Source organism: Zonotrichia albicollis, chromosome 2 (assembly GCF_047830755.1).
Source record: "Zonotrichia albicollis isolate bZonAlb1 chromosome 2, bZonAlb1.hap1, whole genome shotgun sequence".
Classification (NCBI taxonomy): Eukaryota; Metazoa; Chordata; class Aves; order Passeriformes; family Passerellidae; genus Zonotrichia; species Zonotrichia albicollis.
In genome coordinates, this window is record NC_133820.1 from 90,129,939 (window position 1) to 90,145,651 (window position 15,713).

Genomic DNA, 15,713 nt, shown 5'->3' on the forward strand with positions numbered 1-15,713 from the left:
GGCCTTGTAACAAGAGATTATTAGCCATTTGTGCCTTGCTAATGATAGGTTGTTGAACTCATGGTTGTGAGACTGTTTTACTGATAAGAAATAATAAACACCTGAGTCTGAACATGAACAACTGTCTCCAGTGCCTTCAATCCAGACCCAGAGAAAAGGATACATGAGTTATTGAAGTTATTGGCAATGTCCCTTCCACAACCCACCAGAGAAGATACACTGAAGATATCAAGGTGTCAGCAATAGCCCATCTTCATAGCAGCTCCTTGGTTATTTCCACTTGTTGGCCTTTCCAGCACAATGTGCATCCCACTGCCCGTTTTTAATAACATGCACTGAGAAAAACAGTTTGAGCAGCTCACTTCTGTCGCTTAGCTAAGCCTTGGAAAAAAATATTTAGGATCTGGTTGTTGCTTTGGTTTGGGGTTTCTTCTGCTTTCCTAATAGCAAAAGTATCACCTCTGCAAGAAACCTTACCCAGAGGAAATCAAAGAGGCAAATTTTTTCAGACATCATCATCTGACTTCAATGTTTAAGAGACACAACTATTTCTAAACATTTTGACTTCACCCCTCTATTCTCTATTCTTGTTTTGCAGAGAGGGTTGGGGATACACCAGACAGCATTAAAGCCAACCTTTCAGCACAGGCACCTCAACTGAGGACTCCACTGTCAGGCAGCTTCGGGGTCTAACTTACAAAGCACAGAGCACCCACCATCTTGCATGATAAATCTGAAGCTAGCTAAAGGCAGGTTGGAGCAGTCCCTCTTTGGGGCAACCTTCAGCCCCTCTTACTTTTTCCCCACAAACGATGACCCACAGAACTGCTCATTTTCATGATACCAAAATACCAAAGAGCTCCACATTTTTCATGGCAAAGCTCAAATCAGTTGTTCAATTTGTATTCCCTTAAGACATTTAACATTTTTTTAAGACATGTAAAGTCAACAACCACTCAGTTCTTGGCTTCAGCACCACATCTAAATGATTATCAGTGTGCCATTCTCTGCATCCCAACCTTGCAGGTCAGGTGGGGCAGCCTTACAGCTCCAGCCCCCTCCCACCAGGGTGGTTCCTTCCCTGCAGTCACAGAGATGCAGTGGATGCTGCAGCCCTTGCAGCTCACAGTCTGTGGCACGAGGTGGGAGCACACTGCCTTGCTCCATGCAGCCATCACAGCAACTCTGCCCGGATGAAATGCTTCCTGTCCATGGCCACAATAAATCTGTACACACCCACACTGTCACCTAGGATGTTCCTGCCTCCAGAGCAAGCCCACAGTCCTACAATTGACCTGGGGCACACACAAGCCTAGTGCCTCTGCTCCCTGGAGCAGGCCTACAGCACCTGCACAAGGATGCTGCTCCCAACAGGACTTCCCCCTCCAGGAGTCCCTGCTTCACACCTTGCTACTCCAGAAAAACACCTACACAGAAACTATCCAAGCAAATCTATAAAGCAACAAGCCTGATATTAAATGGGCAGACACAGCTGCATCCCATTTCTTTCTCTTCAGAGAACTCTTTCCGTTTTTCTGGTGGTCTGCCCAAGCCAGCAAGACCCCTGGCAGCACCAGTGACATGTCCCGCCTGCTCACTACTACGGCTGCTTGTCCCCCAAGATTTGCTTGCTGAAGATGCAATGGCATTTTCTTGGGTTCATTTACTTGTGGGGTGGAGAGTGGGCATTTCAGGTTCCTTCCCTGTGTGAGACAAGGTTTCTCCAGCCCAGGAGCTGCTTGCTGTGAGAGACACCCATGGACTCAGGCACTGCAGGACCAAAAGACCAACAAAAGGCAATGGAGCCATACATCACAAAAAAGTTGGGTTTGCACCTCTATTACTCAGTGTTCCAGTTTAGACAGGAAAAAATCTTCAGGATTAATTAGATAGGTGGGTTCTGCCCTTATCTGAATCTTCCCGCTATTTATCTATGTATTTAAAAACCACTAAGTCAATCCTAGGTAAACACTGTCAATGAAAAAGCATTCTATAACATCTGCAAGGAACACCACCTTAAACTCGTGCTCAGATCTCAAGCCCCACATGGCTGACAAGTGTAGTGTAGGATAAACCTTACCGGCTCAGCTCTCAGAGCTTACAGAGACCGAGGCACCAGCTCTCGGCTCTCACTCGGGTTTCAAGGCAGGCTCGTATAAACACGAGGATACAGCGTTTGCAGAGAGAGAGTAGAGACCCAGGATAGCCGGGGACTTCCTCAGACCGACACCGAGCAGCAGAGGCAGCCCTGGGCGGGCGAGACCCTTGGCCACGCTGTCAGCTCGGTCACGGCACGAAGAGCCGGCTCGGAGGGAAGCGGCGGGAGGGATGCTCATCCCGGGCCGGCAACCCTCCCGCGGGCCGGGCACCGCCACCCGCTCCGGGCTGCCCCGTCCCGCCCCGCCACACCTACCCATGTCGCCGGCGCGGTCCCGCCGCAGCGCTCGGGGCTGAAGGCCGGCAGGAAGGCAGGGAAAGAGGGAAGGAGGCTGCCGGGGGCGGCCGGGCTTTAAGGGCGGCGGCGGGGCCCCGCCTGGCCCCGGGTGCTGCGGGGCGGCGCCGCGCAGGTGTCGGGGCGGGAGCGGAGCGGGTCGTGCTGGCCGGGAGCCATCCCGGGGCTCACCTGGCCCTGAGCCGCCGCCAGCGGCCCCGGCTGCCCCAGGAGCGCTCCGGGAGCCCCGGCGCTCCTCCCGCCGCCGCCGCCGCTCCCCTCACGGCTGCCAAACCAGGGCTCTCACCTGTGCCCGGGGCTCGCTTTGCCCTCCGGCCGCCAGCAAGCACCGAGACAGGGCCACAGCTGAACCGAGCGCCCTGCACTGCTGCCAGCTCCACCTTGTCCCTCTGCTGTCAACGGCGTGACGGAAAACTTTGCAAGCAAGTAAGGGAAATTATACGCTGTGTGGAGAGCAGCTTTCTGCCTCGTTCCCTCCTCTCGAGCCAAGGAAACAGATCTCCTAGACTGCTGCAGCTGCCACCCGTTTCTAATGTTCTCTGACCTGTGGCTCCAGTGGACAGATGCTTCTGAGAAGCTGCCTGGAGAAGATGTGCATGCGTCCCTGAAGTGTTCAAGGCCAGGCTCAATGGGGCTTTGAGCAACCTGGTCTAGTGGAAAGTGTCCCAGCCCAAAGCACGGCATGGGAACTAGAAGAACTTTAAATTCTTCTAATCCAAACCATCCTGTGAGTCTGTGTTTCTATGACCACTTTGCTCATCCCTTGGTCAGTCCACAGCAGACATCTGTCCCATGTGCCATTTGTGCCACAAGCCATAGGGAAAGCTGGGAGAATGCACATCAGTACAGCATGATGTACGTTTCATGCACACACCTTACTGAGCCATGTACTTGGAATAAATGGATGAGAAGTTTAGCAGGAGCAGGAGAGCCAGAGTGCAAGGCTGACCAGAAGAACAGCTAGGGGAAGCTACATGTTACCAAAGCTTGAATGAACTCAGCATGCAGAAACAGTAAAACATTAACTGACATTATCAAAACAGAATTTTCTGAAAGAAGAATGAGCTCCTTCTTTGAGGCTCAAAGATACAGTGGTACACTCTAGTTTATGCAACCAATCCAATAGCATTCTCTATGGCATGCACTTAATAATTACCTGGCTGCCGAACAGGTTCATTTTGTCTTGGGTACAAATCAAACAAGCATTGCAATGCATTGCAATTTGGAATATCTACAGTCAGCACTTCAGCTGCTAAAGGCTGCTCTGATTTGTGGTCCAGAGCTACAGCTGATCCTGGGTTTCTTCAATTGTATCTGTATGGGGGTAATCTACTCAAAGGAGCTCTAACCCCTTAGCAGTTACCTGTACCCTTGACTGTAGAAATTAGTGAATAAATTCTTAAGTTAAAAATGAGTAGGTGGTTATAGCTATATTTATAGCAAGTTCTCCAGTAAGAAACATAAATCTTGCTGTATAAGCTCCACTGACACAGCTGATGCTAGTCATGTATCACTTCTCACTGGGATATACATATATGGCCACACAGCACAGGCAGTGTTGTGTTTCTCTATTGTGGTTACTCCAGCAAAACAAGCAATCTGTAATGCAGCAAAGAATGCTGAAACCTCCAATGGCTCATTCACCTACAGAATAATTGAGATATGACCACCATTTTCTGTTAAAGTATGGAATTAAAGATGCCATTTCTTCCCTGAACAATGGGAAACTTCCCATTGCATGACCAGTGGTGGTAAAAGGTTCGTTCCCAAGCACATCTTATATAGACCCATGCATTTAGTGAAAACAAAGAGTAGGCCTTGGATGTTTCTTCCCAGAAAGCAACATACAGCTGGAATTCAGATGTTGAGGAAAACAGCCATTCTCTCAAAAATTCGTGATAAATTAGTTAGTTTGATCACCCTGGCTTTCACTCAGTTTATCTTTCAATGTTTAAGGTCTCAAAGTATTCACCCTGCTGAGTACACACTTTAATTTGTCCCACAGAGAGATAAAAGGACATACAATGGTTCCACAGCTGTTTCTGAGGTGGATTGGCTTCTGCTGTCCTTTGGTAAGTGGGGGCCAGAAGGCTGATCACTGTGGAGCTATTTTATGGTTGTACTTGTTGTAGGGACAGAATTTGTTCTCTGAGGATTAAAGTTTCCCAGTAAGGCTCCCTTTCTAAGAGAACTCAGAGTACAGCAGGGCTGTTAAATACTCAGCAAACAAAAATGCAGAAATGGATTTCTGCTTTTTTTCTACAAAACTCTGAACTCAAAGAAGCATATTTTCAAGGTGTAATAGAAAATTCAGGCAACAGAACTTTGAATAATTAAGCATGTTTACCTATGAGGGACGCTCTCAGAAGCCTTGCTGAATTCAAGGTAGACAACATCCACTGCTGTCCCCTCAAACCCCCAGGTAGTCATGCTATCAAAGACAATCAGGTTGATCAAGCAAAATTTCCCCTTGTTGAATCCACAGTCACTATTCCCAATAAGCTTCTTTCCCTCCATATGCTCAGAGATGACAAACCAGGATGAGCCATTCCATCACCTTTTTGGTGACTCAGGTGAAGCTGTGACTGCCTGGTAGTTTTCTGGGCCTCCCTTCTTTTCCATTTCCAAGACTGAATTGACATTGACCTTCCTCCAGTCCTCAGGTTCCTCTCCTGTTCTCCAAGGTGTTTCAGTGAAGGAGTAGCTTAGCAGTAACATCTGCCAGCTCCCATAGCACTCATGGGTGCATCCCATTGGGGCTCATGGGTTTGTGGCTGTCAAGTTTGCCTACTTTAACTCAGCTCTCTCAGTACCAAGAGAAAGAAAATCTGGAGACAGGAGGACTTTCTTGGCTTCACAGTCTGGGATTCCTGAGGGCAGGCTTTAGTAGTAGGAACTGAAAGAAGGCATTCAGTAACTGCTCCTTGTCTTTTGTCACCAGGGCACCCACCTAACCCAGCAGCTGGCACATGTTTTCCCTAGCATTCCTTTTCCTACTGATGTTCTTGAAGAAGCCCTTCTTGTCCTTGATTATATTAGGGTCGTAGTTCTTCTCATTTCATCCCTTCATACTCTGACATTCCCATATTCCTACCAAGTGGCCTGTGTATTTTTCAACATTCCATAAACTTCCTTATTTGTTTGAATTTTGCCAGAAGCTCCTCGCTTATTTGTGCATTTTTCCTCCCTCCTTTCCTTGATTTCTTACTCAAAGGGATGCACCAGTCTTTAGCTTGGAGGATGCGATGCTCTATAAGGGCAGGGTTATCGGGGTCTGTCTGTCCCTGGCAACCGTCGGTGTCACGGATAGAGGAGCACTGCTGAGCACAGCCTGTCCAGGTGCCTCAGGCAGGCTGCCAGCCACAGGCAATCTTAGCAAGCAGCTCAGCTCTTGAAGTGAGATCAGCTCTTTGGTGAATTCAGCTCTTTGCTTGCTAAGTGCCGTGGCAGACGCAGGGATGACAGAGGAGAAGAGCTGTACGAGGTTCCACAGATGTGTCTTTATTGGCAGCCTCTGCGAAGGGCGACTGTGACAGCTCTTCTGCCGAACTGGGCAGAGGCAAGGGTTCATATAGAGTGTAGGGCTTTTGGGAAACAGTCCAATAGTAAGGGTCAAGGCAGATATGATCTATGGTCTTACAGAGACATAACGAGGGTGTGAGGTGGAAGAGAGGTTTCTTGGTCCAGCCATCACAACTAGGCATTTCTTATCTTAGGCAGCTGACTGCCAGGGAGGCCTTGCAGGTCCTGTGGCTGCTACAATGCTCGAATATAAACTCTTGGACCCTCCTACCTTGCCCACGGGATTCCTCCAGGTAGCCAAAATTAGCTCTCCTGAAGTCCAGGGCTGTAATCCTACTTACTGTCCTGCTTCTTCCACACAAGATCCTACACTCCACCATCTCATGGTCACCACAACCAAGGCTACTCCCAGCTCTCATATCTCAAACCTGTCCTACTTTCTTAGTTCAAGGTCCAGCAGCACAGGTCCTTAATGACTCTTCCATCACTCGTGTCCAAAAGTTACCATCAGTGCTCTGCAGGAACCTCCCAGGCTATGTGTGTTCCTGCTGTAATGATCCTTCCACTGGAGGGATGGTTCCACATATTGCTCAGTCAAAGGTTGTACCTTGGTCTGTAAGATTGTTTCCTTGCATCTCCTAGGAAGGAAGAATACAATAATTTCAGAGGGGCTGGTGAGGTGAGTCCATAACATGGAATAATTGATAACAACTATTCATTATTTAAGAATGAACAACCTGAATTGAGATTGAAGTACTTTAAAGAAAATTAGGGCAAATTACTATCTGTTCAGATTACGTGTTATTTATAAATATTATTATATGTTTTTGACTCATATTTTATAGATTGGAAGAATTGTAATAAGGATAAAGAATTTGCAGGGGTGTGCAGCTGATAATGGAATAGTCAGTATTGCAACATTCATGGAGTTCTAAGAGCTATGAAATGAACAATGAATTGAACAGTTTTGCTGAACTAAGGTCCTTTCCTTGCAGTTATCTGTGCATCCTTGGGAACTTCTTGTTTCTTCCTTTTACAGTCCACACCACTGATAAAATCCCTGATCAAACACTGATAAAAGGGTACTTACCAGCTCTATGAGAAGTTTCACTTCTATCTTGGTACTGATAATGCTGACTGGAAGAAAATCATGCAGTCACTTTCTTTTCAGACTTCTTCCAGGCTTCAGAATCCTCTTTTTTTTTTTTTTTCCCCAATCAATAAATGTTAACTCAAAGTTATTTATTCAGTGGCTATCAGCATTTTCTTGTATTAAGTCTAAGTTCTAGGCTGGTAGGCATCTGGTTTCCCTCATACACTTGGAAAAAAATCTGATGTGTTACTTCAATTAATTTGAAAGCTATATTTGTATAAAGCTGTTTAAACCTTATACCAATTCTTAAAATATCAAATTGAAACAAAACTAATGTAAAAGAATTTTTATTTTGAAAGATGAGTGTGTTTTGAAGGCCTCAGCTGCAATTCTGCCAATTATGGTCACAATTTTCATGTTCCCCATCTTAATTTGTCACATCAAACTTCCACATTTTTGGGAGTCAGATATCACAGTTATAAACATGAACAGATTATACAGCACTAGCTACAAAAATCACTATCCCAAGAAGCTCCACTTGCTGTTCAGGTATCTGGTGTCAATGAATCTTACAGGACAGAGAGAGACACACAAAGAAAAAGATGTTCTAAGGATTCATAGTGAAAGGTTATTTACCTAATTCCCTTCAGACTCCTTTTTTTGTCTTTCCAGCTAATCCTTCATAGCACAACCCAGAGAGCAAAACAGAAACATGCAGCTAGAAAACTCTCAGTGCTTTTTTCATCATTTACAACATGTAGTAACAAAACAAGGTGTAGCGTTTCCAAGGTATTTTACTAAAATCAATCACACCTTGCTTTGCAGAAAAAAAAAAAAAGTTGCAAGTTTTGCATTGAGAGAAGAATTTACAAAACTCATTTCTAAGCAGAAAATACCAGCAAAAAAAGCCCTAATATCTACTAGTTAACTTGAAAAGGATATACTGCCTAGTCTCTAGATATAATTTTAATTGTTTATTTGTGTTGAGACCAAAACATATTTAGAGTTTAAAAGATTCTAAATAACTCATATATTCACCATACCACTTAAAAAAGGAAAAAAACCCACTATCAAAATATTTTAAAGATATTAAAATATTTTGATATTTTGAAAATTAAAACTTTCAAAATATCATAAAAGCAATTGAATTTTTTCATTATCTGCCAAAGCTTTCTTTTTTTTCTTCCTGCAGGAAGCTCCAGGACTCCCAGTCTGAATACAATTAAATTCAGAATTTTTCAGTTCATGAAAAACCACAGAACAGCAGTCTTCATAAATTTTAACAGCTAACCTTCATGGCAGACAGTGACTCAGATGTCTCCTTTGTACTGAAGTTTTTTCATAAAGAAATGAAAGATAATAGAAACTGGATATACGAAAAAACCTTGCCTGCCTTAGCACCTAGACTAGGTGCTTTCATTAAGAGCTAGGTCCATCCAAAGAGACAGTTTTATTTGAAATAATTATATTTCAACTTAAATACTTATTTTTAATACTTATTTCTACTTAAATACTATTTAAAACAATATTTATAACATTAATTTACTGCTTACCATGTCCATCCTCAGACCCAGCTGCAAAGACCCCCATGATCTATTACAAGTTGCTGTTGTGTATCTAACAGTAAAACAGAGCCCACTCAGCAACTTGGAAAAAGATTTTTGAAGACTATGAATTGGAAAGGTCCAGTTTCATTTGTCCCTACACCTCCTCATATTTACAGTCCTTAAGCCCCCTCATTCCCGTGGGGGGAATGACAGACTGCTCAGCACAGAGTGATGCAGTCGAGAGGAGGGGTCTCTGCTTTGGCCAGTGTCTGTCTGTATGTCCCCAGAGCCAAAGATCCTTTGGCCAGTGTCTGTCTGTATGACCCCAGATCCACAGACCCTTTGGCCAGTGTCTGTCTGTATGTGCTCAGAGCCACAGATCCTTTGGCCAGTATCTGTATGTCCGCAGAGCCACAGACCCTTTGACCAGTGTCTGTGTGTCCCCAGAGCCACAGATCCTTTGGCCAGTGTCTGTCTGTATGTGCCCAGAGCCACAGATCGTTTGGCCAATGTCTGTATGTGCCCAGAGCCACAGATCCTTTGGCCAATGTCTGTCTGTATGTGCCCAGAGCCACAGATCCTTTGGCCAGTGTCTGTCTGTATGTCCCCAGAGCCACAGACCCTTTGGCCAGTGTCTGTCTGTATGTGCCCAGAGCCACAGATCCTATTCTCCCCTCGAGGTTCCCAAGCAGGGCTTGGTAGCCAACTGTCAGCCCTGGCAGAGTGCTAAGCTGTGTTTCTACCATAGCCAGGACATCCTTTTTTATCAAATATTTGATCACCTCAGGATCCTGCACTTGTTCTGTGGTGAAGTCCCAGACTGCCAGAGGGGACAATCCTTGTCACCTGCCTGTATTATCCCACATGCCTTGCCATGACTATACTGCCTCGGGACATACCCCTGTGTGATATTCTTGAATTAAACTTAGGAAAAGCTGGAAAAATATACTTGAAACATGCCAGTAGGAACATCTTAGTTACCAAAGGGTATCCAAGATACTGAAGAGTTATTGTAGAAAGGGAGAAAACATCTACCCCACAAGAAAAGAAGGGGAAGGCGCCATTCTTTCTTTCATCCGCCAAGTGGTTCTTGGAAAAGGGAAAGTGTCTAACTTCATTGTCCTCATGAGATGGTTCCCAAAGTGCAGGGAGGGCAACAGTGCAGGGCCCAAATACCAGTTTAGGTTCAAGGCCAACTCTTTTATCATAGTTCTCCCAAGCAAAACTCAACCAAATGGTACCCTGCAAATTCAGCCTTTAACAACCTCTCAAATTTGATGAACAGAAAAAAAAAAAAAAAAAAAGAAGAAAAAAATAGGGAGCATGGCAGTGATTAGATAAACTAATGCTGTGAACAAGTAAATCAACACTATGACCAACAACTGTCAAACTGATAATAATTATCAGTTCCTTCTACAACACACTGTGGTCAAATCTGTTATCTCAAACCCTTCAAGCCTGACACTGGGTGCCAAAACAGGACTGTTGTGATTCAACTTATCCAGCTGCTCCCTCAATCCTCTGCAGCAGGATAGGGGACACAATCAGAAGGATAAAAGTGAGAACATTTGTGGGTCCAGATAAAGACAGTTTAATACATAAAAAAAAAAAAAAAAACAACAAAACAAAACCAAGATGAAGAAATTATGCAAAAACCCCTCAATTGCTTGCCAGCAGCTGACCAATGCCCAGCCACTCCCTGAGCAAGTGCTGCTCTGGCAAACTTTTTCTGCAGTTTTTATTGCGGCACATGACACCTATATGGTACAGGACAATCCTGTGCTCAGTTGGGATCAGCTGTCCTGGCTGTGTCCCCTCCTCCCTCCTTGTGCACCCCCAGTGTGATCATTGGTGGGGTGAGAGGCAGAAAAAGCCTTGACTCTGTGCAAGCACTGCTCAGCAACAGCTGAAACATCCCTGAGTTATCAATGCTGTTTGCAGCACAAATCCAAAACACAGCCCCATACCAGCTACTGTGAAGAAAATGAATCAAAAACCTGCACAGAGCCCAAGTCTTTATAAATAAATTAACCTACACTGGATAATTCATTTACATGTTACAGAAGTAACAACAGAGAAGGGTACAGGTGGTACAGAAGGAATTATTCAGGAGGGAAATGCCCCCATTTATTACTATGTATAAAGCTTAAACAGTAGAGGGTGTGTTCCCTCATAGAAACACATCACAAGAGATTAAGTCTATAGACATGTCATTTATGTGTTAATCATTAATGATTTAAATGATTTAAGCCTGTGTAAACCTACAGCAATGTCAACTACAGTTTGCTGGTTTTCATAGGCCAAGGTTCAGCAAAGCAGTTACATATATATTTAGATGTATGTGTGCCTCTGTGTGTGCATATATATGCATACATATATATATATATAAATATATATATATATACGCATACAAAGAAACATATTCACTTCTGAATACATACTACATTTATAGGTTAGTTGTCAGATGCATCTTAACCCAAGTGAGGTCTCAGTGCAAAAGGCAAACTGTCAGTTCTGTTACCAAGGCAAAGCAGAAAAAGTCACAAAAAATGAGGCAATTAAAAGAAGCCATGGTGATACACACAACAGCTCTAAATACATAGATACAGAAGTCTTCCTGAGTGGCAAAACAGCTTTACAGGATGTATTCTATATTCTCCCAATAATGAAACACCTTTTGAGGTAGGTGTTCCTACACCTATTTCCACAGACGAACAGAAGTGTGAAGCATTTAGGGCAGAGGAGAAGAAAATGCCTCTTACAGCATTGTGAGTTCACTGTCCAGAAATGTAGGATTTTTTTTTCCTCTTGAGGGAAAGAATTTTAAACAATGAGAAATTTTGCTTCAGAAACGTAGAGAAAGCAGAGTATATGCAGCATTTCACTGCCAAGATGAGCTGCTTTAGAAAAAACCTTTGATGAGTAATGGGAACATATGTGTTTCACACTGCGCTACAGAAAAATGACAGCAAACCTTATGTCATAAATAAAAGATGATTTCTACTGTCATGTGATGAAAAGTTTTGAAGACTTCCTAATATTAACTGTTGTGGTGAATAACAACCTGTAATTACAGTAACATGGTACTAGAGTCAAATGCAAGGGACTCAAAACTGATGTTTCAACTAATAATTTAATTGCCTTTACTGACAAGGAATATGAAATAAGACTGACAAGTGTCTGCATCTCATACACAGGATGCAAAAAGGCATTTTTAAAATTCAAGCTTTCATTTTTCCCAAATGTCAGGAGTGAATCTAAAACAAAAAAACGCAGCACACAGTGAGAAAAGTAACTACCTTTTTTCTTTTAATATAGATGTAGTACAGAATGTTTAATTACAGCAGGACAGTGCTTCCAGTTAAATAAAATTAAAAACCTTTATTTCCCCCAAATATAAAATTACTAAATTAATGTCTTAAAAGAATAAGAATATGGAAAAAGCTTTAAATTATACCACCATTTACCACAGTAACCATGATTACCAATTACATACTCCATTGCTTTGGCAAAAAAGATTCTTTTTTAATAACTGCATATAAACCTAACATAGCAAAGACTGTATACATCTTTATATTGCACTTATTTATATACAGGGATAAATGAACTGTAAAGTCTGCATATACTTGGAATGAGCAAATTTTCAAAAGAAACTGAAAGCAGAATGGTAAGAGCAGGTATGAATATTAAAAAAATGCTTAGAAATGTAAGACATTTATGTACAGACTGTACGGACTGTATTAACAAACCATATGTACATAACAATTTACTACTATTGATATTTTAGTATAACTCAGTGTTCATTAATACAGACCTTTGGTTGTATTTAGTTGTTCAGTAAGACCTAAGCTCGCATACCTCCAAAATGCAACAAGGTATAAAATAAAGCACAACAATTTGCCAAATGGTACAAAAACTACTATTGTCAGTTCCATTAAACCCCAAAAACTAGTGTCTCTGTCTAGCCCCAAAATAGTTCTTGTACTTGGAATCTCTATGTGCCATACACAAAAAGAACACCTGAATGTTACATATCTGCAAAATTACATCCCACAACACTTTTTTTGTAATGTGCAATTCATCTTAATAATACTTTCTAACAAAAAACAGAAGCTAACTTCATAATTTTCCAACACGCACTTCTGCAATGACATTGTGAACACTTTTAAATTTTACCAGCAAGATTAAAAAATATATATGTGTGCCTCCCTTACTCTAAAAGACTATTACCAGTAACTGCTATTTGCTAAGTGTGCTCGGACATTCGTATGAACTACGCAGTTTGCATGTGCCCAACATTTAGCTTCGAGGTCATCCTGAGTTTGCACACAATGAAGCAAATCCACAAGCTTCAAAAGAAACAAACATACTTTCCTTTACAAAACAATCATGCAACTGAAGAAGAACTGGGCATCCCGTGAACTGTTGTGCTTGTCGGAGTCCCACTTATGGCGTTGAAAATGTGCAGTGAGTTGGGCATGACACTGGCCTTTTCTTCCACTGGAGTAATCTTAAAATGAAAGACAGGTATTTACCAAAATGTTTCAAAATGCATTATTTATGTATTTATTTTTATGTTTCAAAATGGCACAGGCATGTCTAAAACAGCTAACCAATTTCTTGATGTGCTGCTCATTGACTCAGCCTCCCAGTACTTTTTCAACTGCACAAAACTTTTTGGAAAGGGTTACTCTTTTCAGCCATCTCCTAGATTTAGGAGAAGTTACTTCTCCAATATCAGTTCTCCTAACTCACTGTCCCCTGCAGAGGATGCTTGGACAGTTTCTATCAGTCCTCCTGTTAACTTTCAAAAGGAGTTTCATAGTGACAACAAGCTAACTTTTTTTGACTTAGAGGTATGATTTGAGCATTTCTCACAAAAAGCTATCGAAACACTGCAAAGATTTCATTCTTAACAACTATAAACAAATTGATGCTAAAATTAGAACTACTATAAAAAAAGGAATTATATAAAGATTAGACAAACTAATAGAACAGAAGTAGAGAAAACTAATTACCATCCCATCTGATCATATTGGCAAGCAGCAGAGGAGAAAAAAAAAATCTGTTAAGATTCTTTTATGCATTTTTATAACAAATTTTTTGCAGTTCTTAAGACCTTGTATGGTTACATTACAGCTAATAGTTTATTCAGTGATGCAAAGCTCTTTTTCCCAAAACAGCAATAGGCAGATACATAAAGAAGAGATTTAAAAAGATTTAAGTGAAGACCTTCATGTTTCTAAGCCTTCAGGGGAATTATCAGTCTAACTGACAAAAAAACAAAACCCTAAAGCAAAACCACCAACAACATGGCATGTTTTAATTATATACAACTAATTACATTTGTATAAGAACACAGAGGTAGGCTTATAGTACATATTACTGCAGTCAGTGCTGAACTTTTATATTCTGTTCACAGTATCTTAAGGATATCAGTTGTTTGTCTAAATGTAAACCAAGAGAAGTAGGGGCAATGTGATTTACACCTGAAGTTTCACAACGTGCTTTTTCTTATCACCAATCTTTGGAAACTCACACATGTTAGCATTTTTTAAACATCTACATCTTCCACTGAGTTCAAAGTACTTTTTCTTCTGTACAAATTTTCATTATATTCTTTTCCTGTGCCAGGGAAATGCTAATCTTGCATTTATCATTAAATTCTTTGACCAAAACACTTGCCTGTCCTTTCCAAAGGGGTATTATGTATTGCTGTCTAATTCTCTCATGTACCTTGTTCATCTCAATCAGTTTTGCAATCAGTTATGCTCCATTCCAAATCCTCCTCTGCTTATCAATAAATCACATTGAAATATAGTCCAATTTCTGCTAGCTAAGCAAATTCTTTTTCTGTTCCACAAATCTTTCAAAACTGTTTTCCTCTACTACTGTTTTTTATTAAAAAAACAAACCCAACCACATAATTCTGGAATGGTATCACTATCACTTCCTATAAATTTTCGTTCACAATGTCTTTTATTGATGGTAGTTAAAGAGTTATGTCATAAACTCTTCTCTGTGACAGGATATCAAAATAGGTGAAGGAAAATAAAGCCAATGTGCTTCATCATAATTATATAATATCACACATCTTAGTTATATAATATCACAGAGCTACTCAGAACACAGTACCTGAGAAACCACATTGGGAAATAATGGAAAGCAAGAAAGCATGTGAAGTGAGCTTTAGACAAGTGGCATGTTTTTGAACAGAAAAAAGTTCCCCATAAAAGTTTTGGGTACCATCTAAGCAAAGGTCGAATAAAGGCAAACCTCTCTTAAGAAATATGAACCATTCTATGTTTCTGGAAAAAGGTTTTAAAAGTAACAGTGCATGAAAGAAAACAGTGCTGAAGTGATGAATATGATGAATAAAAATGTCAAGCGTGCAGGGATCAAGCACTGAACTTCAGTTCTTCCTGTCCTCCTGGAAATAATATCTTTGCCTTTGAACTCATGAGACATTTCTACCATGGAACCCAGATGCAAAGGTTCATCTCACTCCACAAAAGTTCTGGGTTTCCTTCCCCACATATTTCTAGTTTGTCAGTATTGGACTGCCCTCAAGAAAATGTATTGGAATATCTCTTGAAAGACATTTAACTCTTTGTTGCAAAAGCAATTATTTAGACCTCCAAAATCGATGAAGAAAGGGCTAAACTTGCGGATCATATATATTAATTTAATTACATTTGTTTTATCTTTACTGCAGTCTTCCTTGCCTACAAAAAAACCAGGCTGGGAATACACAAGCAAATAAAAAAATAAAACCAGACTGGGAAATACACAAGCCAGAAAAATGAAGGTCCACCATCTAATGACAGGCTTATACGCCCACAGAAAGAAAAAAAAGAAACAATCCTTTTGTGTAAAGCATCCCATACATTTCCCCTACTCTTTCCACATTATAGTTACATTCTGAATGATAGCATGCATAATTTCATTTCAGCACATACTTGTTCATGCATTATTTCAGAAAGCTCTTTTGCCATTTCTCTGTAGTTTGCCTTCATTTCTTCTTGATATTCCAACTGATCTTCCTTTATCAGTCGTTCATTTACACCCAGAGCATGCCCACAGGCTTCAACAAATTGCC

At 41.6% G+C, this 15,713-nt stretch overlaps 1 protein-coding gene across 13 annotated transcripts in view; it reads right to left on the reverse strand.

Annotated features, from left to right (window-relative positions):
* Positions 1-11,900: 11,900 nt before the first annotated feature.
* The window catches only part of DOCK9 (dedicator of cytokinesis 9), a 113,861-nt gene continuing 110,048 nt past the window's right edge, over positions 11,901-15,713 (reverse strand). For all 13 annotated transcript variants that reach the window (XM_074535650.1, XM_074535649.1, XM_074535660.1 and 10 more), the window contains 2 exons: positions 15,574-15,712; positions 11,901-13,124 (listed from right to left, as the gene is read on the reverse strand). In XM_074535650.1, the coding sequence (XP_074391751.1) occupies positions 13,002-13,124; positions 15,574-15,712 (262 nt within the window). In that variant the 3' untranslated portion in view covers positions 11,901-13,001. The remainder of the gene's footprint in view (positions 13,125-15,573; position 15,713) is intronic.